At 43.3% G+C, this 22612-nt stretch overlaps 1 protein-coding gene across 1 annotated transcript in view; it reads left to right on the top strand.

Annotated features, from left to right (window-relative positions):
* Window positions 1–20092, top strand: part of P3H2 (prolyl 3-hydroxylase 2) — a 152118-nt gene extending 132026 nt beyond the window's left edge. Inside the window, exons 9-15 of the mRNA XM_044251997.1 lie at window positions 6515–6642; window positions 7245–7340; window positions 7909–8059; window positions 8916–9033; window positions 9976–10051; window positions 15614–15754; window positions 19108–20092. Coding sequence (XP_044107932.1) covers window positions 6515–6642; window positions 7245–7340; window positions 7909–8059; window positions 8916–9033; window positions 9976–10051; window positions 15614–15754; window positions 19108–19200 — 803 coding nt within the window. The 3' untranslated portion in view covers window positions 19201–20092. The remainder of the gene's footprint in view (window positions 1–6514; window positions 6643–7244; window positions 7341–7908; window positions 8060–8915; window positions 9034–9975; window positions 10052–15613; window positions 15755–19107) is intronic.
* Window positions 20093–22612: the final 2520 nt, after the last annotated feature.

The following is a 22612-nucleotide window of genomic DNA, read 5'->3' as shown; positions in this document are numbered from 1 at the left end:
ACTAAGCTACTATATTTTATGACATTCTGAAAGCAAGACTTGAAAACAGTGTCTCAGATTTGTATGTCATCACCTTTGGTTTCCAACAAAAGTGTTTCCAGATTTACTCCCTTATCTGTTGCCCACAGGAGTCCTGTGAACTAGGCAGGGACAGAATGATCAGTTGAGTACCTGAGGCTTGGAGAGGTTGCAGGGCTTTTGTCACCTAGTGAGTGAGTGCCAGAGAGTACAGAGTATACTGCACATCAGAGGAACTTGAAGAGAGAGGTCACAGGACTATCAGCTGAGTTCATCTACAGTGCTTGAAGTACATATATTCGAGCAGGACTCTGAGTGGTGAGTGGAACTTAGGTTGCATTGGCAGCGGTGTGGAGGGAGCCATATTAATGGATAAAACAATGGAACAAAGGCACAGACACGGAGAGAGCAGAACGTAATATACTTATGTCAGATCAAAATTCACAGAAACACATGTAGAGTGTTGTCAAAGTAGTTTTTAGATAAAGCTAAACTTGTTATAATTTATAATTTCTCAGGCAAATTTATACACAGTTCATTTGAATACTGGAAGCATCTCATACAAGACAACTGTCCCCACTTTCCAGGCAAGAAACTGAGGCCCACGGAGATACAGTGGCATGTCCAGTGTCTCACAGTTCATAATGGGTTGAGCAGGCATTCGAACCCAGGTTTTTGAATCCAGATCTAGATCCCATTTTCCCTTACTTAGCTGGAGGTGGAACATAAAAGCATCTAGAGATCCAAAATGCATCCCTTATTGATTAAATAACAGCAAGATAAGCAGGTTTTAAAAACCTGCGTTGAGAAGTACAATACTCCTTTCCCCCACGAGATAGTGCGACAGCACATTCCTCCAGCTGGTTGGAAAACGTCTGGCTCTCCACAGCTCTCACATTTCCCAGCCCTTTCCTTCCTCAGCTTCCAAGTCAGTTGGAGGCAGTAAACAGGATAAAACACTCATCTAATCTGACCTGGCCCTCAGTTTGTAGCCACAAAGCCTAAGCTGTTCTACAAATGCCCGAGAGTTCCATGGTCAGCCAGAGTTCGTGTTGCTTTTTCAGCTGAGAAATCACCTAGGAAGTATGTGCCAGGAAGCCAGCACTTTGCTGTAAAGGTTTGGGAAACTCCAGGATGGTTGCCAAACTTCAAAGTGTTTTGTGGGGTTTTGTTTTTGTGTGTGTGTGTGTGTGTGTGTGTGTGTGTGTTTTTAAGTCCCCTGGCTCCACAGGACTCTGATGTACAGCAGCTGTCTAGGAAGGCTAGCATGAAGAGTAGATCAGGAGACCATTCCCAGGTGGGGAGAGACCATGACTGTCCAGGCTACCAAAATCTATCACTTCTGTAGAGTTCGCTTAGTTGAATGGGCTACTGAATCTTAGGATGTTCTCTGGGAAACCACTGGAAAGACTTCTGTGGAGTCACTAGAGATTTAAATAGTTTCTAAATTAAGAACAGTGGTAGACAGAGGCAAAGTTCCCAACCAAAAAACACTTTCCTATCTTAGCCTGGCTCCAAGCACATGTCAGGGAGGTAAGAAAGCTTGCATGCTTCACAGAGTAGACTATATTTCAGCTTTTCTCCTCCTCCACAAAGTGACTGTCATCTACTCTTGGTTGCCTGACGGCAATTAGTAGTATTCGCCCTGGACAGCTCTGAAGCATTAAAGGAGTGGCCCAGGACCATGTCCCAGACAGACTCCAGTCCACGGAATGTTCTCCTGGCATATCATCAAACTAAAAACACCCATCCCTTACCCATTCTCCATCCAAGTGCCAGTTTCCAAAGGTCCTGCTCCATAATCATCCCCATCAGTAGAGTAGAAATAACATTGAACTTGGAATCAGGCATCCCAGTTTCTAGGATTGGTTAGTCTGTTGTGCTGTGGTGTGATGGACACCTAGAGACGTGAGGTCTTTGGGCTCTGTGATCTTCAGCTGTAAAAGAAGGACAGCAACTTTGTGCTGAGGAACAGTGTGAAAAGTCTTCTGTAGACCGTAAAGGGCTGTGCTCGCTTAGCACATCCCTGTTGTGACTTGTAGAACGCTGTAATATTTATGGTAAAATGCTGCTTCTTGCCATGTGAGCCACAGGCGGTGAGCACAAAGGAGTATTTTCCTAGATGATCCCTCTTTATTGCAACTGGAGAATCCAAGCCAGGCGCATACTTTATGAATGAGAGAAGAATTAAGTTGTTTAGCTAAATCTCCCGGAGCTGTGGTTAGGAGTTGGCTGAAGCCATCACATCAGGCCCCAGGAACCACAACTTATTGGACCACGGTTTTATTTTTATTTCAATGTTTTCCTCTGTCTGGTGTGCTACTAGTCATTTGCAGGCTGGTGAATGTATGTGTTTCAATGACACGGTTTGTTTTTCCTTCTTCTTCTTCTTTCTATTTATTTATTAATTTTTTTCCCCCTTTTGGCTAGTGGGTGGGTAGTTGGTTGTGTCTTGTGAAATGCATGTGTGGGAAGTTTCTGTATAAAAGTCTATGCTCAGTGGTGATTGTGGTAACTACATGAAAGGCAGGTTCCTAGCATGGGTTCTGCCTGAAGCTGTGAGTGGGCGGGTAGTTAAGACTCCTTTGCACACTGTCCCTTCTCCTGATCTTTGTATGTTCCGTGTGGAATGACTAGAAGAACTGGCAATGTCTCTGAATATACTCCTTTATTCTTATTAAGATGCCACACTTAGAACTTAACATAATAGACCAGGCATATATTACTATAATACTAAATAATCAATACTGTAATAGCAAATACTTCCTCAGAACTTAGGAATGATTAAAGTCATCTCTTGAAAATCAGGTCATTGTATTTAAAGTTCATATACTCTCAAGAGAGGAAAAAAAAATATGATATAATACAAACCAACCCGGTTCACTCAACCCTTGATCTGTCATCCATTTCTTTTTGACTTTTATATTAGAAGTGCTTTTCAGTGAACCGGCAAGTCGCTTTTCTTTCTTGTTGAAGGAACACCTCTTTTACCTTTCTAAGTGGGAATGGAATATGTAGTTTACTTTTCCAAATATTTGGGAAACTGCCTTAATTTGGCTGTGGATCTTAAACAGCTACATAGATTAGAGTAACTTTTCCTGAAAAACCTGTGTTTTATGTTAAGAGGTCCTGTTGGGGGGAGGAATGTTCTCCTGGTCTTTTATTGCTGCCCAAAAAAAAAAAAAAAAGAAGAAGAAGAAGAAATAAATCACAAATGTAGCAGCTTACAATAATATACATTCACTATCCCACGCTTTGGGGGTCAGAAATTTGGGGGTAGCTTGGCAAGGTCCCTTGCTTCACAGTCTGGCACAGACTTCCCTCAAATTGTTGATCATCTCTGAGATGGGGAACCATCTTCTTCTAAGCTCAGGAGACAGAATTTGGTTCCTAAAGTCTTAGTGGACAGTGGTCCTCAGTTCCCAGTTGATCACTGGCTGGAGGAGCCTCCTCATTCCTTGCTGCATGAGTCTGTCTACAAGGAAAGCTGAGAAGGCAATAGGCAGACTCTGCCAGCAGGATGGAAGTTGCAGTCTCGTGTAATGCAGTCACAGAAGGGATGTCCCATCACCTTTGCCATACTCTGTTGTTAGAAGTGTGTTCCAGTCCCCACTGATACTCGAGGAAAGCAAATGACGCAAGCCCATGAATCCCAGGAGGCAGTGATCATCAGGGGGCTGTCTTACAGTTTCTCTGCCATAGGAACAAAGGCAGGAGGGAGGAAGGAGGAAGGAGAGAAGAAGGAAGGGAGGAAGGAAGGTTGGTTTTTGTGCTCAATGAAGGGAGAGAACTGCTTCATGCTATCTTGATAGTCCAGATATTCATGCCTATTTACATATTAAAAGTTCTAAGAAGTCTTCTTAAATCTTATGTAACCTAGTACTTCCCAAACATATTTGATGAAGAAACTCCTTTTTTCATCAAAAACTTTCTGCAGATCAAAGGCTGAGAAACATTGAATTGTGTATGTATGTGTATATATATTTTTTCTCTGTTCATCCAAAAGATTGGTACTGAAACTATACCTTGTGGTCATATTCCTGGAATCTGAGAAATTCTGTATTTATAGATTTTTTATGACAATCTAAAAAAATTAATAGGGGCAACTATCAGGTCATGTAAATAACCACCTGATAGCCAAGTCCCACCATGAGACTTCACACTGCGGTGGGTGAGGCTACTAACCCACTGGCACCTGTTGGTGATACTTCGGTGACTGAAGACTAACAAAATATGAAGCCCAACAAACGTATAAATAATGTATCAGGAGCAGACGAAGGGCCAAATTATCATGGTACACTACAACTTCATAGTAATTGCAATCAAGAAAAGTTGCAGTGCAATGAGTCATTACACATCAGAAATACTATAAAGGATGCTGGCGCCCAAAGAATCTGGGCCAGATCAGTGAGTAGAACATTCCTGTGGAATGTAGCTTTTTGGTTCCTGCAAAATAACATTAACCATTTCATTAATGATGTTAACTTGAATTTAGTTAGTTTTATGGTCTTGCTTTTATTTAATCTTGTGAATTGCTTTTGGCATTACAGTTATATGAAACTCTAAAGATAAGTAGATACGGCACTTACAGTTTTATAATTTTAAGTATGGAAGCAAAATTGCTATAAAATAATGTGTCAGCACTGCCTCTCCTTAGGGAACTATTCCTTTAACAGATAACCATATATTATTAAAGACTGGGAAACACTGTCTTTTTATCTTAATACTCCACTAATTGTGGGCTGTAATGAATCTTTCATCATAACTAGAATATTGATAAATGTGGTGCTGTTCCCCAGTTTCACCAATTAATTTTAAAGGACTAGAGGGGACATTCATTTCCATTGGTTTCTTCCTTCTTCACCTGATGTGCTGTAGGCCCATGTGTTGGGGACCATTGCGGGAGAAGAAGGGAGTAGCTGAACCCTCCCCGTGCCTCCCTCCCAGGTGGACTGTTGTTATTGACAGGCACATATCAGGTCCCTTAGGAGTTTACGAAGAAAGAACATTTTTTTTTCCTTTTCTGTTCAATTTTTTAGCTCAAGCTGCTTGCACTGCGTTACAGCTGAAAATTTCCTTGCCAACAGAAGCTTTGTCCTTCGGTTCTGTTCTCTGTGAGGAAAGAGCCTGGTCAGGTCTAGATTTTGGTCATTAACCACCTAAAGCATGACCCCAAATCATCTCCTTCTGAAAAGCCCACATGGGCTAATTTCATGAAGTTGTGGGCCCTACCCAGGGAGAGAGCCAGGGCCTAGAGGAAACCTTCCCATGCGAAGAAAGTAATACAAAGATATGCCCAGAGAACAGAAAAAAAATATATTCCACAAACAAGACCATTTAGAGTCAGTTAGGTGGCGGGAAGGAGACGAGGAAGGAGTTGGCTGGCTTGGGTGTGGCTGTCCTGAGGGTGCATTTACCAGCGGAGTTTTTGAGTGAAGATATTTCTCTCCATACCAGTGAGACTGCGGTATATATGTCACGTATGGGGGCACAAACATGTGATCAAGTAATGTGATGTTGTAACAGAGTGAGGAGCCAAGTGTTGTGGGGACCGATGTGTGCAGTTATGAAGAAAATTCTAGAAGTTCTCTGAACATCATCCTGTGAGATTCCTAGTCTGCTTTGCAGGATCATTGCTGGAATCAAATGAAAAGATAGTGTGGCAAACCCACAATACTGTACAAATGTGACACCATTATTGTGATGTTATGGAGAAACCTGGTTGTCAGACATCTCTCTTTTTCCTGAATCCATAGTGTACATAGCAAGATTCCAACGTGTCTTTGCATTCTTTTTTTTTTTTTTGCTTTCTTGGCAACGAGAGGTAAATCATAAATTTAATAAGTAAATTTCACAATCTCACTGAATTAGAATTAAATATGTGGAAAAGTGTACATTATTTTTGGATAGAAAAACTGATATGAAAATGCAAACTTAAATTTTTCTTTTGTTGACATAATTCTTCAGTGTTTTCTTTTTAAATTTTTTATTTCTTTTTTAAAAAATATTTTGTTTATTTGACAGAGAGAGAGAAATCACAAGTAGGCAGAGAGGCAGGCAGAGAGAGAGAGAGAGAAGGAAGCAGGCTCCCCGCGGAACAGAGAGCCCGACGTGGGGCTCGATCCCATGACCCTGGGATCATGACCTGAGCCGAAGGCAGAGGCTCTAACCCACTGAGCCACCCAGGCACCCCTTTTTTAAAAATTTCTTTTCAGAGTAACAGTATTCATTGTTTTTTGCACCTCACCCAGTGCTCCATGCAATCAGTGCCCTCTATAATACCCACCACCTGCTACCCCAACTCCCACCCCCCGCCCCTTCAAAACCCTCAGATTGTTTTTCAGAGTCCATAGTCTCTCATGGTTCACCTCATTCTTAAGTATTCATGAGCAAACTGATTCTCATGAATTTCACATTGAAAACTGATGGGTGTTCTGTGCTTCCCCCACCTGGGGAACAGAGGTAACAGAGAAGACCGTATGTTCTGTCTCTTCAGGTGGCCCTCTGCTCTATGAGAACATCACGTTTGTCTATAACTCGGAACAGTTGAACGGGACTCAGCGGGTTCTCCTGGACAACGTCCTGTCAGAGGAACAGTGCCGGGAGCTCCACAGCGTGGCCAGTGTGAGGACCCGGGTGGGAGGGGAGCTCCACAGCGTGGCCATTGTGAGGATCCGGGTGGGAGGGGACCCTGATGGTGCTGACCTGGTGGGAGCCCTGGAGCTCTCTGGTCCTGGTCTCACTTGGAGTCAGGAAACCAGGCCTGAAATGTCACTTTCTTTAGGACAAGGTCATCAGTGTGGGGGCATTTTCATAGCCTGCATTGGGAGAATTTGGATTTTGTCCAGCTCTGGACACAACTCATGGATCTGGAACAGTTAGTGACTTTATACCCAGGACAATAGCCATTCAGTATGTGTTCTGCTACCATATAAAGTCACTGGGAAATCTCTACATTTTAATCAATAATTAACCCATATATTGATCATTGATAGCCTATCTGTTTCTACAAATCTAGTATTTCATGATGAACATGGAAAGTGAAGTCTAAATGAAGATACCTCTTTGGATGGGAAGAATTAATGATATCAGGATCCTGGTACAAAATAAGGTTGGGTCTGAGCATTGACTGTGGTCCTTAGTTTCCTGGCAGTCAGGGCAAAAAGGGAGAGCTGATGAGGTCATCACTGTCATTAAGAAAGCATCTTCTTGTATTTTGCTTCCAGGGAATCATGCTTGTTGGTGATGGATACAGAGGGAAAACTTCACCCCATACACCCAATGAGAAGTTTGAAGGTGCAACTGTCCTGAAAGCACTCAAAGTAAAGTCATAGCTTGGGTTTGGGTTCCCAAGAGTCCATCAAATACCTTCTGTGCATGTCGACACAGGAAACAGGAGAGTCGAGACGGTAGACCTGTCAGGAGAAGTGAAGGGAGAAAGCATGAAATGATATCTCCATGGTTTTAAATCACTCCTTGGTTCCCTTCATTGGGTCATCAACTTATCAAACATTGTAGATCCTAAATTCATATCTGACAAATAATATACAGCCCCTCTCCTCCCCATCCTCAAGGAGATCCTGGGGCAATGGCAAAAACATACTGAACCCCATGAGGATTTTGCCCCACACCAAGTGTTGTTGGGGAGAAAGGAGTGTTCTCTGAGAAGAGACAAGAGGAAGAGATTAGGTTTCAGTGTTCCCACTGTGATGAGGAAGGATGAATTTCAGTGGCTCATTTTCCTAACCCAAATCCAAGAGCATGAGGCTGTATTTCCACTGGTCAGTGCAAATGTGATCCTCTTTACACTGCCTTACTGGAACCTAGTACCTGTTTTTCTCACGCCTTCGGGTCACCCCAGCGCGAACTCATGCTCTTCTTTGTCTTCAGTTTGGTTACGAAGGCCGAGTCCCCCTGAAGAGTGCCCGTCTGTTTTATGACATCAGCGAGAAGGCTCGAAAGATTGTAGAATCCTATTTCATGCTGAACTCAACCCTGTATTTTTCCTATACACACATGGTCTGCCGAACAGCCCTGTCTGGTAAGATTCCAGAGTCTGAACTTTTTCCCTTCTACTCATGGTGAAATGAGAATGGAAACAATGTAAAACAAAGTTCTGTTACATGTTAGACTCAGGGTTTAGCAAAGTTGTAAATTCCCCAAACAGAAGCAGCTTGTTCACTCTTTGCTCCCCCTTCCCTCTGTTTCTCCTTGTTTGACCCCCTCAAGTTCCAGAAGGCCATCGCTTTGCCTGTCTTTCCTTTCAGAACCATTTCCCCTACTTGCTTAAAGGCACACAAAGAAGGACTTTCCTGTTTTAGGTTTCACTTTGCAGGGAACCAGGAACCTGGAAATTATAGTCCTCCATCACACCCTGAAGCATTAAGTGGTTGCATAGAAGATGAAGGGATTTTTCAAAGAAATGATCTTAAAAAGGCAGAGACTGCCTCACTTGTGGTTGTCATGATTTCTCTTCTAGCTCTTCTCTTCCACACCCTGTTGAGTGGGAGGGGAGGAAGAATGTCATGGGAGGAGACTTTGACATGTGAACTTTCAGCTGAATCAATCTTTTCTTTTGCATTTTCATTTCACCCCTCTCCTTCGTCTTTCCTGCATGAAGTCTGACCCATGGAATGCATGGAATTTTTATTTTGTATCTTCATATCAAGAAACTTTCACAGGAGAACAGGGAGACGTGATTTGTCCACAGTTTTACAAGTTCGCCCCCAAGCAGGACCTGTCTCTTGACAGCTTAGTCGGTTCGTTCATCTCTGTGGGTCTCTCCTGTGTCTCCTTAAATTCTCAAAGGGCACTAGTGATGGGAGAAGACAGGTTGTCAGCTTGGCTGGTGGAGGGTCCTACTCTCCTGTCATCTCACCTGTTCCCTTTTCCGGCAGGTCAGCAGGATAGAAGAACGGACCTCAGTCACCCCATCCATGCTGACAACTGCCTGTTGGATCCTGAGGCCAATGAATGCTGGAAGGAGCCTCCTGCGTACACGTTCCGGGACTATAGGTACAAGCATCACCACCTTCACTGATGAAGATTTTGCTCAACAGTTACCAACTCTCCATGGAAACTAAAAAACTCATCTGTTTGGCTTGTCATCAGATTCATCTCAATGAAACAGAGATTCTCAAATAAACTTCCTGAAGCCACAACCAGGAAGCGACTTGATCATCTCAGATTTTTACCTTAAAAATCCAAGCATGTTTTGTTGTACCTTAATCCACAAAATGCCCATTTTGTTTTCATATTAAAAAGTAGAGTTTCCTTATTTGATCATTTGGCTTTCACTGAAATGTATCCCTTGTGGGACATGTATCTCAGTCTGAGAACCCAAGGGTCTACTGTCCCAGGGTGCATAGGGGTCTTACAATATCACTCACCTATGTCTGCCTTCTAGAAATAAGAAACTGGAAACTCTGAAGAAAGATTGGATGATGTTCTAGTGTCTAAAGAGAAGTCACCATGTATTTAATTGTGGTTAATTACTGCCATAGAGTGTGACATACAAAAACATTTATTGAATACCCACTAGCTTCAAGGCAAGACTACAGCTCTTGGAGCTTTCTAGCTACATGGGGGGGCGGGAGGGGGGGTGGGGAATACATCCTTTAGAGTTACAAGCATAAGAGGGAAGAAGAGAATTATAAGTAGCGTGGGTAAGTTTGAAGGAGTAGATTAAATACAGTTAGGTTTTCTTAGGAAAAAGTGAAATGGGAAATGAAATTTGAAATATAATTTAAATGTTAGCATAAGTAAAACAAGTAAATATTCAGGGGTATGACCTGAACCATATCCGGTCTTACTCTTTAGGGTTGGGAGGGTCGGTTATTTCAATGTCCAGTTCAAAGGAATCTTGACCAATCAGGCTGGTCAGTCATCTCCAGTATGTTCTGATGAAGTTGTTGTGAGCACATAATCGTACAAATGGTTTTCTCTTTTTTCTTATAGTGCTCTCCTGTATATGAATGATGACTTTGAAGGAGGAGAATTCATTTTCACTGAGATGGATGCCAAAACTGTGACGGTAAGTAAAACTATACAGGCAAATTTTTGTTGCATTTCTTCATATCAATCTTGCTATTTTTCTGAGGATCCAGACTGTTGGATTTCAAATATCCAAGCTTGAGAATTCAAGAATTCAAGAGGTGTACAGTTGGCCAGCAAATGTATACATCATAAAGTGTTAGAGATGGATTAATCAGTGAAATCTTCCAGTCCATTTTACAGACGGGTAATTTAAAGAATAGGTATATGAAGGATTTGCTTATGATTACATGGCCAGTTAGTGTTAGACTTGAAATCAGAACTTGGGTCTTCTCATTCTTTGTCAGGTAGTCTGACGGAAACACAAGAACACCTATTTCTAAGTTACCCATGCCTAGGACTAGACAAATGGATTCAATGGGATAGCTTTCCAACAGTCTGGTGTTCTCCATGCTTGGATTGAGCATTGCACTCTAGACCACTAGTTATGGAAATTACTGTGTATATATATATATATATATATATATATATATGCTTGTGACTGTAAGTAAACCTGTACCTGAAAATTGATTTATATACATTACACACACACACACACACACTAAAGATGAGATTCTAAACACAACTCCATTAGTAAAAATCAACAGTTAATTTCAACTAGGCAAACCAATGTCTTTGGAAAAACAGTCTACTGAGTTATAGACCATATAGCCAGCATCCTTTAGACTTTAAGCGAAAGAGCATATAACAGGGTGGGAAAAACACGTTTTCCAATTGAGGATATAATTGAAATGTAAATGGATTATGAGATACATCTTTCCTCCATACAAAATCTAAATAATTGAAGCATGTATCTGATAAACTTCAAGTATTTGGGGTTATACATACTATTTTCTTTTTTCTTCTTTTTTTTCAGATTTTATTTATTTATTTGACAGAGATTGCAAGTAGGCAGAGAGGCAGGCAGAAAGAGAGGAGGAAGCAGGCTCCCTGCTGAGCAGAGCACCCGATGTGGGGCTCGATCCTAGGACCTGAGATCATGAGCCCGATGTGGGGCTCGATCCTAGGACCTGAGATCATGACCTGAGCCGAAGGCAGAGGCTTTAACCCACTGAGCCACCCAGGTGCCCCTGTACATACTATATTCACAGCAAAACTGAATATTATGTTTTCCCTCTCCTATTTTGTGTCCTTTTCTTAATAGTGAAATACGCATCCATCATTCATAGCATACCACTGGGATATAAGCAGATGATATAAAAAATTCTGTACTACTGACTTTGAAAGAGAACTCTGTGGAGATTCTGGTTAAAATTGTCCAGAAACATTGGAATAATTAAGAAAAATATTTCATACCATTTCTTGCAATAATGTGTATCTAAAAAGTTATGATGCCTCTTGGTTTGTTGTGAAAGCTTAAGTATCAACCGTTATTTTAATGCTTCATGATCTGGAAAATTAAAGCAGGATTGATGATCTGGGTTGCTTCTAATCTCAACACAAAATTACCATTTAAAAAAAGGCTCTTTAGGGAAAGCGTTTGATTTCTGAGCTCTTCCCACACTATAACAGATTTTAAAATGCTTGCAGCTCACACAGTTGGAAAGAAGGAAAAAAAAAAAAAAAATCACAGGTTGAAAGATTTCTTTGCTTCTACACCATCTAGTGGCCATATTTGGAAATGCCCAATGTTTGAAAGCAAGTGATGCCTGGAATACCATGTGAGAACAAATAATTCATTAATTGTTGAATGCAAGTTAACTGTAATTCTGCTGTTTAAAGATATGAAAGCATATAATCCTGGTCTTCTACATATCTATACTTTTAAGAGAAAGGTGTAAGTATTTTAAAACGTACTGAATCTCACCCCCATCACCCCTAAAAAAGTAAAAGAAAAATTGATTTAAACAGTGTTTTGATTGAAAAGCTCCAAGTTGAAAGATTCATTTTTCCCAATTTAGCTCTATTTCAGATTAATTCATATGGTGGAGTTTTTAGGCCATTTTGTAAATAATAAAAATTCTTAGGTAATCAGTCCTAATGACAAAGAGAAATGATTAGCTTTACTTTTCAGCTTTCCTTTCTTTGACACAAGGGACAAATGAAGCAGAGAAATGGCCCAACTTAAAGCTACACAAGGAAAATAGTCTTCTAAGTTCTTTACTTTGGAAAAATCTGGGAATTACACAATTCACTGAATGGTGGCTAAAGATTTACATTCATTCAAGACAAATACAGCACAAAGGCTTCTCTGACTTTAAACCATCAGTTAGATGGAAAGCAAAGAAATGTTCCTTTATCATACTTGGAAGATACATAGATCATTTTCAATACCGGCATATTTGTGAAACATAAGTATTTGGGGATTTGGGTTTCCTCTGTGCAAATTTGGGAGAGGTGAGATTTAATAAGTTCTATTTGCATCATGAAAAATTAAGTTCAATATAAACTGTGTTCCAAAAGTATGTTTACAATCATCTAAACTTCAGGACATATTTTCCTGTAAAAGTCATGTCATAAATGAAGCTTGTTTATTCCTTTCCGTGGCTAATGTATAACAGGTGACGCTCTCCATTTGATAAGCTCAGTCACAGAGACTTTTGTGAACTTTTTTCCTCTAATCAATTTCAAATGCATCAATTTCAAATGCATCAGGCAGCTGATGTTCTCTTCTCCTAAACTTTTCCAAGTTCTTCTGTGTAAAAACTTCTTTCAATTCCTCCTGTTCCATCAGAGATAAGGCATCAAGTTGTCCCCACATCCTATCTTTAATACTGTAAAATGTTACTGTTGACCCTTGATGGTCACATAGAAGCAATGGCGCCCACATGTGGTAGAGAGGGCCCAGACCAGCACTCGGGAATGAGCCGCCCAGAAAACCGGAAACCAGATCTTAAAGTTGTGTATATGGGAAGGCTTTCCTATCCTACTTCATGTGTTTCCAGTATCATTAATTCTGTTGTTTCTACGTGGAAACGTAAAACATATTCCTTCTCCAGGGAAATGAAATCAGATTGATACCAAAGGCACCTGTAAGTGGCGAACTCTTCAGATTTGCATCCGAAAAGTCATCTTGACAAAGCAGCATAAGCAAATCAACTCTCTCCAGCAAAGACAAATCATTTCTCAATTATTGTGAATAGAAGAGTAACTGGAAGCTGACTGCTTTTCTCTGCTCGTCTCTCTCTCTCTCTCTCTCACACACACACACACACAGGTTTCAGACTTCTTGCCTTCTCCACCTCCCTCGGAGCTCCCATGTGTATCTTACAGTCTAGGGGTACCTATGTTAGGTAGCATCCAAGGACCTCAGGAAATTTCTAAATATTTCTCTTTGAAGCCAACAGTGAAAACAGATAGCCATCCCCTTTTATGGTGAAGGAAACCAAAAGTTCTTCTAATGGGCATGTACCAATCCAAGTCAATGCAGAAAATAACTCCTTAAAATGGGCCCATGTCATCAAATGGTAGGATTTTTTTTTTCTTTTATTCTACTTTTCTAAGCTCTGCTATGGAATGAGTACTATTTCTGTGTTTCTCAGAAAACTGAATTCTACTGACATCGATGCTTTTTTTTTTTTTTTTTTTTTTTTTTTTAGCCTTTTTAAAAATTAACTTATAGGGGCACCTAGGTGGCTCAGTGGGTTAAAACCTCTGCCTTAGGCTCAGGTCATGATCCCAGGGTCCTGGGATCTAGCCCCGCATCGGGCTCTCTGCTCAGCAGGGAGCCGGCTTCCCTTCCTCTCTCTCTGCCTGCCTCTTTGCCTACTTGTGATCACTGTCTGTCTATCAAATAAAAAAAAAATTTTTTTAAGTAACTTATAATGTATTATTTGCTTCAAAGATACAGATTTGTGATTCATCAGTCTTACACAGTTCACAGCACTCTCCATAGCACATACTTTCCCCAGTGTCCATCCCCCAGCCACACCATTCCTCCAGCTTCTTCCCCTCCAGCAACCCTCAGTTTGTTTCCTGAGACCAAGTGTCTCTTATGGTTTGTCTCCTTCTCCGGTTTTATCTTGTTTCATTTTTCCCTCCCTTCCCCTATGATTTTCTATCTTATTTCTCAAAATCCTCAAATCAGTGAGATCATATGATAATTGTCCCTCTACCTTCTAGTTCCATCCATGTCATTGCAAATGGCAGGATTTCATTTTTTGATGGCTGCTTAATATTCCATTGTGTATATGTGTGTATATGTGTGTATATATACTTACATACATACATATGTATGTATATATATATACCACATCTTCTTTATCCATTCTTCTCTCGATGGACATCTGGGCTCTTCCCATAGTTTGGCTATTGCAGACATTTTTCTACTATAAACATTCAGGTGCACACGCCCCTTCAGATCACTACATTTGCATCTTTGGGGTAAGTACCTAGTAGTGTAGTTGCTGGGTCATAGGGTAGCTCTATTTTCAACTTTTTGAGGAACCTCCATGCTGTTTTCCAGAGTGGTTGCACCAGCTTGAATTCCCACCAACAGTGTAGGAGGGTTCCCCTTTCTCCGCATCCTCGCCAGCATCTGTCATTTCCTGACTTGTTGATTTTAGCCATTCTGACTGGTTGTGAGGTGATATCTCACTGTGGTTTATTTCCCTGATGCCGAGTGATGTGGAGCACTTTTTTATGTGTCTGTTGGCCATCTGGATGTCTTCTTTGCAGAAATGTCTATGCATGTCTTCTGCCCATTTCTTGATTGGATTCTTTGTTCTTTGGGTTTGAGTTTGATAAGTTCTTTATAGATTTTGGATGACATCAGACACTTCTTAAAATATAGATGCCAGGCCCCTTATATTCTGTTGTTCAGTTCACTCAGTTTGGAGAACCCGCTCATTTGATCAGACACCATCACTGCCCTCACTCTTCTTCTCTCTCTGTCCTCTTCCCCTGAACATTATTGAGCAGTTTTATCTGAGCACAAGCTTGGAAGGACTGTGTTCATCACTGCAGAGTCTGGAGGCCATGGAATAGGTCCCTCCAAGGAGGACAGTGAATTCACTGAGGACCAGAGGACAGGAATACTATAGTGGAACTAAAGTATCATATGGCATTAGACTTGACTTTTAAAAATCTTCATGTTATGAAAGGCTCACAAACCAGACACGTACAACCGAGGCATGAAAATTGTGCACCCATGGAGCCACTACCTAGATCAGTAATAAAAGTTACCAGCACTCTTGTGCACTCCTTGACTTGTTTTTGTCATTCCCCAGATATTAAATGGGCAGCTGCCATATGCCAGATTCTGTGCTAGAGCTAAAGGCCGGAAAATAAAGTAAAAAGGAGCCTTTGTCTCCATGGAGTTTGTCGGCCATAGGGCTGCCTGTGTTGGACAGTGACTCTGTGCCCTGGACTGTGCCAGCCATTTTACCTGAACACTTTAATGTCTGAATCACACCTTATTCTGGGCTTACCTTGGTTTCACGAGTGAGGAAATTGAACCAACCCATGTCTACTCCAGCCCCAGGATTCCATTATTCTTTGATTCAAAACTTGACCCAAATAATCCCACAGAAGGATGGAGAAAGGTGTTGTAGAGATGCTCCTGATATGGAAAGGAGAGTCTCATTTTCACCTTCTTCCTCAGGCCTCTATCAAACCAAAGTGTGGCCGTATGGTCAGCTTCTCTTCTGGAGGAGAGAACCCGCATGGAGTGAAGGCAGTCACCAAGGGCCAGAGGTGTGCTGTGGCTCTGTGGTTTACCTTGGATCCACTTTACAGAGAATTGGTGAGTGTCTAACCCCCACCCCCCGAAAGCCAAGTAGATGTCCCAAAGACCTGCTTTGTGAACTGATTTATTTGAAGAGTCCATTAATTGTTCCATAACCCTTCAGGGATCTTAGAGATCATAAAATCAATCAAACTATTATAGAGTCCTTTCTTTCTGGTTTCCAACACTGGTTGTGTTTTCTAAGCAAGAACAGATTTTTCATGATGAAGCAATTACACAGCTGTTGTTGTAGTGTGAGTCTGAGAGAAAGAAGAGGGGCTGGGAAGGTAATTTTTTTTTTTTAAGATTTTATTTATTTATTTGGCAGTCAGAGAAAGGAGGAAGCAGGCCCCCTGCTGAGCAGAGAGCCTGATGCGGGGCTCAATCCCAGGACTCTAGGATCATGACCTGGGCCAAAGGCAGAGGCTTTAACCCACTGAACCACTCAGGTGCCCCAGGAAGGTAATTCTTAATGGTTCTAATAAGAAAACGTTTGAGGAAATAATGATGGCTGTCCCTAGTTAGTATTGAGCTTATTACCAAACTGTGGCATCAAGAGAGAAGAACCACTTTCTGCTGGACACCAGGAAGACTTATCTATTTTCTCAACAAATCTTTAAGACGAGCACTGAGGGGTACCTGGGTGGCTCAGTCGGTTAAGTGTCTGCCTCCTGCTCCCATCATGATCCCAGGATCCTGTGATCGAGTCCCACATTGGGCTCCTTGCTTTGTGAGGAGCCTGCTTCTCCCTCTCCCTTTGCCTGCCACTCCCCCTGCTTGTGCTCACTCTTTCCCTCTCTATCAAATAAATAAATAAATAAATAAAATCTTTACATAAAAAATAAAAAGAGCACTGAGTAATTTATGAGACACATGTAGGAGGAGATGGTGAGTCAACCTGAAAAGTTTGTTTTTATTTACTATTGTTAACTTAAACATTGCATTTAACATATAGTTTTTATTATACTGGAAGTAGACACTTAACCTGGACCCCATCCTTCTGGATGCCCCCCACCAGAGCTTATGGTCTCTTTCTGTGAGGCTTTAGAGGGAGGAGTTAAGACCAATGGGTGGAAGGAAAATGTCGGCTCAACATAGACATGACTTAAAAATTGTTGCTACCCTTTGGTGGAGTTGTCTGCCCTGGAAGTAGCAAGTTCCTTGTCCCTCCAGTCAAAGCCTCAGCAACAGCTTGGCATGGGATACTGACACTGAAACTGAAACTTCACTGCAGGGGCTAAACTGGTGTCTTCGTCTCCTTCAGCCCCGGTACTGATGAGTTATGAAAATCTAGTCTTTAAAACAGCATTCGATCCAATTTTCTCTTTGGATACCTAAATTGGATCTAATTTAGTCAGAAACTGTTTAAAATTCATTCCTGTGTCTCATGCATTTTGCCATGCGATCTAACTCACACAGATTTTAGGTCACATTCTGTAAGCATTCTTTTATGTACTTCACAGATGTTTATGGAAGATCTCTATGCTTGGGCAACCCTGCTCAGTAGGCCATGGGGGTACCACGGTGACAAAACACTGTCCCTGACCATGAGAGGCTTGGAGAGGTCCGCAAGGAAGTAGATCTAAGACAGCAGTGCACATTTTGTAGGGAGCATCAAGGAAGACTGACTTGTAGAGGCTCACTCCCTGCTGGGGAGATGAGAGCCAGGTGCCCAAAGGGACAAGTGTCCTGGTCCTGACTGGAGGGGCTGGTGGCAGGCAGAACACTCAGTTCTGAGAACTTCAAGAGGCACTGAACAGTCTTCCTCAACTGCGATTCCTTTCTTTCCTTGTGCTTGTCCACTCGGAAACACCAGCCCCTCCCTCCCCCAACTGTGCTCCTGCACCAGGGAATCTAGGCAAATGAGCAGATGGGGAAGACGACAAACTCTTGGAACATCACCACATTCTTTTCTCTCTCTAGTGTTCAGTTCAGCAAACATGGAGTCCGTTTCATTGCTCAGTATCCCAACACTCTCTTCCAAGATATTTTCCATCGAATAAACTTAACACAAAGTAAATTCTCTTGGTTCCTTCCCAATTCAGAGGGTTCGGAAACTTCTCCAGAATCGGGGCAGTAGCGGCATCTAGTGGTCACAGGGGAGAATGACCAGAACCTCATCAACTACTGGAAAAATGAGCGTATGGGATTCCCAGGCTCCACATTGTGATCAGCAGGGCAGTTTTAGAGACTACTGACATCTGTCTCCATCCGCAAACATTCTGGCTAAATTGATAGAGAGTGTGACCTAGGTAGGCATGGAGAGCTTTAAAAGCTCCCCAGGTAATTAGAATGTACAACAAACTTCGGGAGTCCGGAGTTGGGCACCTCTTCTCAGATGGAATCCCTGAGCAAGGAAAGCCTATGAAGGAGTCAGCAAAGCTGGCAGATTTCCCTGCTGGTTGTAGGTTGTTTTAAAGGTATCAATTCTCAAAGAGTAGTTATCATTGTAGACTCTGAAGAATGCGCGATACCGGAAGCCTGGAACCTCAAACAACAGGAACCCGTACAAGGGTTGAAAGCATGAACGAGGCGTGGTTGGGACCGAAATGCTAGGGGCCCCTCAGAAGCATGTGCGAGCTGGGTGTTAAATGGGGATACGATCTGGTAGCTGCAGCAGTTGGGCTTAGGGGTGGTGACAGCCCAAATCTGCTGTTCTCTAGTGGGACTGATTTTGCCTCCTAGGGCGCATTCGGCAAGGGCTAGAGACATTTTTGGTTGTCAAGACTTGGAGGGCGGCGCTACCAGGTCCCGGTAATGGGCAGAGGTCAAGGCTGTTGCTAAACATTCTACTAGGTTTGGGACCACACCCAACAACAAAGAATTCTCTGGCCCCAAATGTCAGGAGTGCCAAGGCCGAGAAATCCTGCCCTAAACTCAGGCAGCCATAGCAGGCACTGTAAAGGGGGTGGGAACAGGAGGGAGAACAAACAGGACATGGTGATTTATCTGGTCCAAGGAGCCATGGCTGGGTTTGGAGGGCAAAGGGGTGAGCAGAGGCGGTCTTGACTGAGAGAGAGAATTGGTGAACAGGATGGGCATAGGTGTGTGGGGGAGAAAACACTGACTCTAGCTGGAACGCTGGATTGGAGCCCTGAGTCAGAGATGCCTGTGGAACCACAGTGTAGAAAGGGTACTAGTCGGTTGACTACATAAGACTTCCGGGCAAGAGAGAAATCTTGGAAAAGTTACTGCTTAAGACAAAAGGAAGTCAGGAGAAGGCACCACTGCGGGAACAGAGATGAGGGTCCTGAACCGGACCTAGCTCCCATCTCTGCACACAAAGATGCCTGGAAATGTTTGGGAAGCACCTGCCGCTGGGAGTGACCATGGTTCCTGTAACAGAAATGTGTTGGTTACCTGTTTTGCAGGAGCGGATACAGGCCGATGAAGTGATCGCCATCCTGGATCAGGAACAACAAGGAAAGCAGGGACTGAATATCAACCCCAGGGATGAGCTATAAAAACGAGGGAAAGAAAAGTTCTATCAGATATTTATTTAAATTGTTAATCTTATGAGAACCCCTTTATTTTTGTACAGAGCCATGATATAAATTAACAGGTCAATCCGAGTCACCAGATCCCCCTGCTGTACCTGCGGATGCCCGCTTTGCCTCACTCAGGCTGTCCGTCTCCATCTCTCATGGGGTCTTCTGTCCCCATGCCCTCTGCACACACACTGACGCACGCACACATGCACGTCCTTTGCTGCAGATCCAAAAGCTCTGGCAGAAAGAATAAGTTTGTTCTTGGCAACACGACACCTGTCCTGCATGCTCCGGTTCTAAGGTTAGCGTGTGACTGGACTCAGAAGGCTTTCGGACCCCGTGCCCTTCAGCAACACCCTCTCCCAGTATGGAGGCCACAAGCTGGAGTCTGAGGAGCACCCAGCGGGGTTTGCGCTGCCTCGCGTGTCCCTGATCCTCTTGGAAGAGTGCTGTAGGCGATGGAGAGGCCCAGCATCGCCAGGGCCCTGGTGGAGTCACTGGCCCTGGTATTTTCCCCGGAGAGCAGACTTACACTGGAAGCTTCGATTCCTCCTCCACAGTGCTCTAGGAAGGACTGCCCTAAGACTTGTGTCTTTAGAAAAGGTTGTTCGGAGGGTTGAAGTAGAATGACTCCTCACCCTCGTGCCTTTGGAAGAAAATCTTCAATCCCGCCTGAATGGGGACACCATTGACATGTTGCCTGAGTGTGGGGCCCATTGGTGAGAAGGGACATTTTGTAAGACAAGCGGATTTCAGACTGATTCCCATCTTCAGCTGCATGTATTTTGGTGTCCCTTGTCTCGGCTGCTCTCCAGTTCCCAGATTCATGTTTGTGTCTGATTGTTTAATACAGGGAGGCTGATCCTAACACCTGGCATTTAGTTTTCTTCTCCCAAATGTTTGGTGTATCTTTAGGTAATGGCTTTGTGGCTTTGGGGACAGCCCAGGGACAACACCTGGCTATGACTCGTTTTGCTGGTGTTTCAGGGCCACAAGGAAACTGGAAACAACTTTTGAAGGCACAGAAATGGTTAACAGAGGTGTTCCTCCAGAGAACATCTGGTCCCTGGCCAGAATGCTAAGGAAGCCCTGCAAAGACATTATTCAGGGTGACTGGGGTGGTTCCAGTCTTGGGAAGGCTACTAACCGGTGGCAGAGATTACTTTGGGAGGGGCACTGGTACAGGTTCTTTAGAAAACCATCAGATGTAAACATTCACTGGAAAATCACATTTATTGGTTGCCTTTTATGACCTTGGTCGATGGTTAAGCACATTCATCCTTTGAGACTGAAAAATTGAGTCATGGTGGGTTATGTGCCATCTGTTTTCCACCCAACCTTCAGTTGGGAGAAGGGAAGGAACATTAGGTTATAATCCCAGCTGGGTCCAGTATGCCCTGCTGTGTGACCTGGAGCTACTGTCTTTTCCTTTCTGGGTTTCAGTTTCCTTTTCTGAAAATGACATACCAGCTTATAATTATTTCCCAAGCCCTTCAGCCTCTTGCTTTAAATACAACACTGAGCCAATGAAAAACACAAACAAAGCTGATTTTAGAAATAGGCACCAATACCACCAAATTTACTTGAGCAAACATTTTGAGATTTGGGAAGGGGTTCCTCCTGCGTCTATGTGATTTGAAAACTTTAAACCCAATTTTAGGGCTAAAACTCCCCGAGCTTTGGGAAGGCGGATCTCTGTTTGCCGTCTCACGGAGAAGTGTTTGCTGGCACACAGATCTGCTGATAGGAGAATCTGGGCAAGATCTAATTTCTGTTTTCTGGCAACGAGGCATCAACAAAGAAAACAGTCTTTGGCTCCTTGTCGTTCCCGCTTCCTGGGTGCCGTGGGAGCTCCAGGAGAGGCTGGGACTCCAGCACTAAGGTGGGGATTCTGCCCTACAGAAAGTGGAGGCCGGCCTCCAGAGCTGTGTTATGGATCTCCTCTCGTGCCATGGGCTGACTGCCCAGGGCGGTGATTCCTGTTTTTCAGGCCGCCCGTGGTGTTGTACACCTGGAACATCGTGTATCCACTTTTTTAAAAGACTTTATTTATTTATTTGACAGAGGAGAGAGAGATCACAAGCAGGCAGAGAGAGAGGGGAAACAGGCTCCCTGCCGAGCAGAGAGCCTGACACGGGGCTTGATCCCTGGACCCCGAGATCATGACCTGAGCAAAGGCAGAGGCTTTAACCCACTGAGCCACCCAGGTGCCACTGCACTTTTTTTTTTTTTTTAAGATTTTTATTTATTTATCAGATAGTGATCACAAGTAGGCAGAGAGGCAGGCAGAGAGAGAGAGAGACAGACAGAGACAGAGGGAAACAGACTCCCTGCTGAGCAGAGAGCCCAATGCGGAGCGCCATCCTAGGACCCCGGGATCATGACCTGAGTCGAAGGCAGAGGCTTTAACTAACTGAGCCACCCAGGTGCCCCCCCTGCACTTTTCAATCAGCTCCCCATCCAACCAGACATAATTGTGTTCAGAGAGTTAGGGAGTGTCATCGGAGGACCGAAGCCGATCTGAGCCAGGGTTACCAAGTCAAGTTTATGTGAGAATGTCTGGCCCAGGGTGTGGCCACTAGAGGAAGGGGTGCCTTTTTGATGGCTGGAGAAGGTGCTTGTTCCCCAGCCTCTGGACCTGGAGAGGAGGTGGGTCTGTGCAGAAGGGGGGCCTTTTTCTCATTCACTCAGCAGCACTGTCTGTGCTGGGGACCACCCGGGCCTAAAGGCCCACTTTCTAGGACCTCAAGGCCAGTCCTCTTCAGCTAAACCACTTGGGGGACTTCCACTTGTCAGATGACCCTTGGGTGAAAAGCCTGCAGTTTCACAAAGTTTTTATTTTTGCCCTCTTACTGCTCTGGGTGCTTGTAAGCCAGAGTTTGCTCACGCACTAGAACTCGGGAGGTGTTCTGGGTACAGATCCTGAGGCCCGCTTTCCAGATGAGGACATGGACAGCAGTGAAAGGAAGTTGCGGCCTGTGGTCACTCAGCTTGGAATGTTTTTGTGTGAGATCGGAGTATAGCCCTTTGAACAGGAGGGAGGAAAAAAGTACCAGAGATGTTTGTTCCCTTGGCCATGCTTCCAAGCATATTAAATATAAAATAATACATTAATGTGAAGAGAAAAGTACAATTTTTTATAAAATCTGAACTTTTGCTCCTCTCTTTTCTTCCCGCTGAGTGATATGTGAAGGCGTATTTCCCCTTCTCTCCTCAGAGATGTATTGAATACGGGTTGTGTAATTCAATGAGATCAGTCCCACTTTGGAAAAAATTCCATGTGCCAGGCTCTGCCTTCATGAAGCTCACAGAAGGAAAGAGGGTTCTAGTCAGGTGTCTTTTTCCTCTTCCTTCAAAGCAGAGAGAATCTTGAGCATAAATTTCTTCT

This window comes from Neovison vison, chromosome 6 (assembly GCF_020171115.1).
Source record: "Neovison vison isolate M4711 chromosome 6, ASM_NN_V1, whole genome shotgun sequence".
In the NCBI taxonomy this organism is placed as follows: domain Eukaryota; kingdom Metazoa; phylum Chordata; class Mammalia; order Carnivora; family Mustelidae; genus Neogale; species Neogale vison.
Note: the sequence above shows the minus strand (reverse complement) of the source record. Positions and strands in the feature narration are given on the sequence as shown.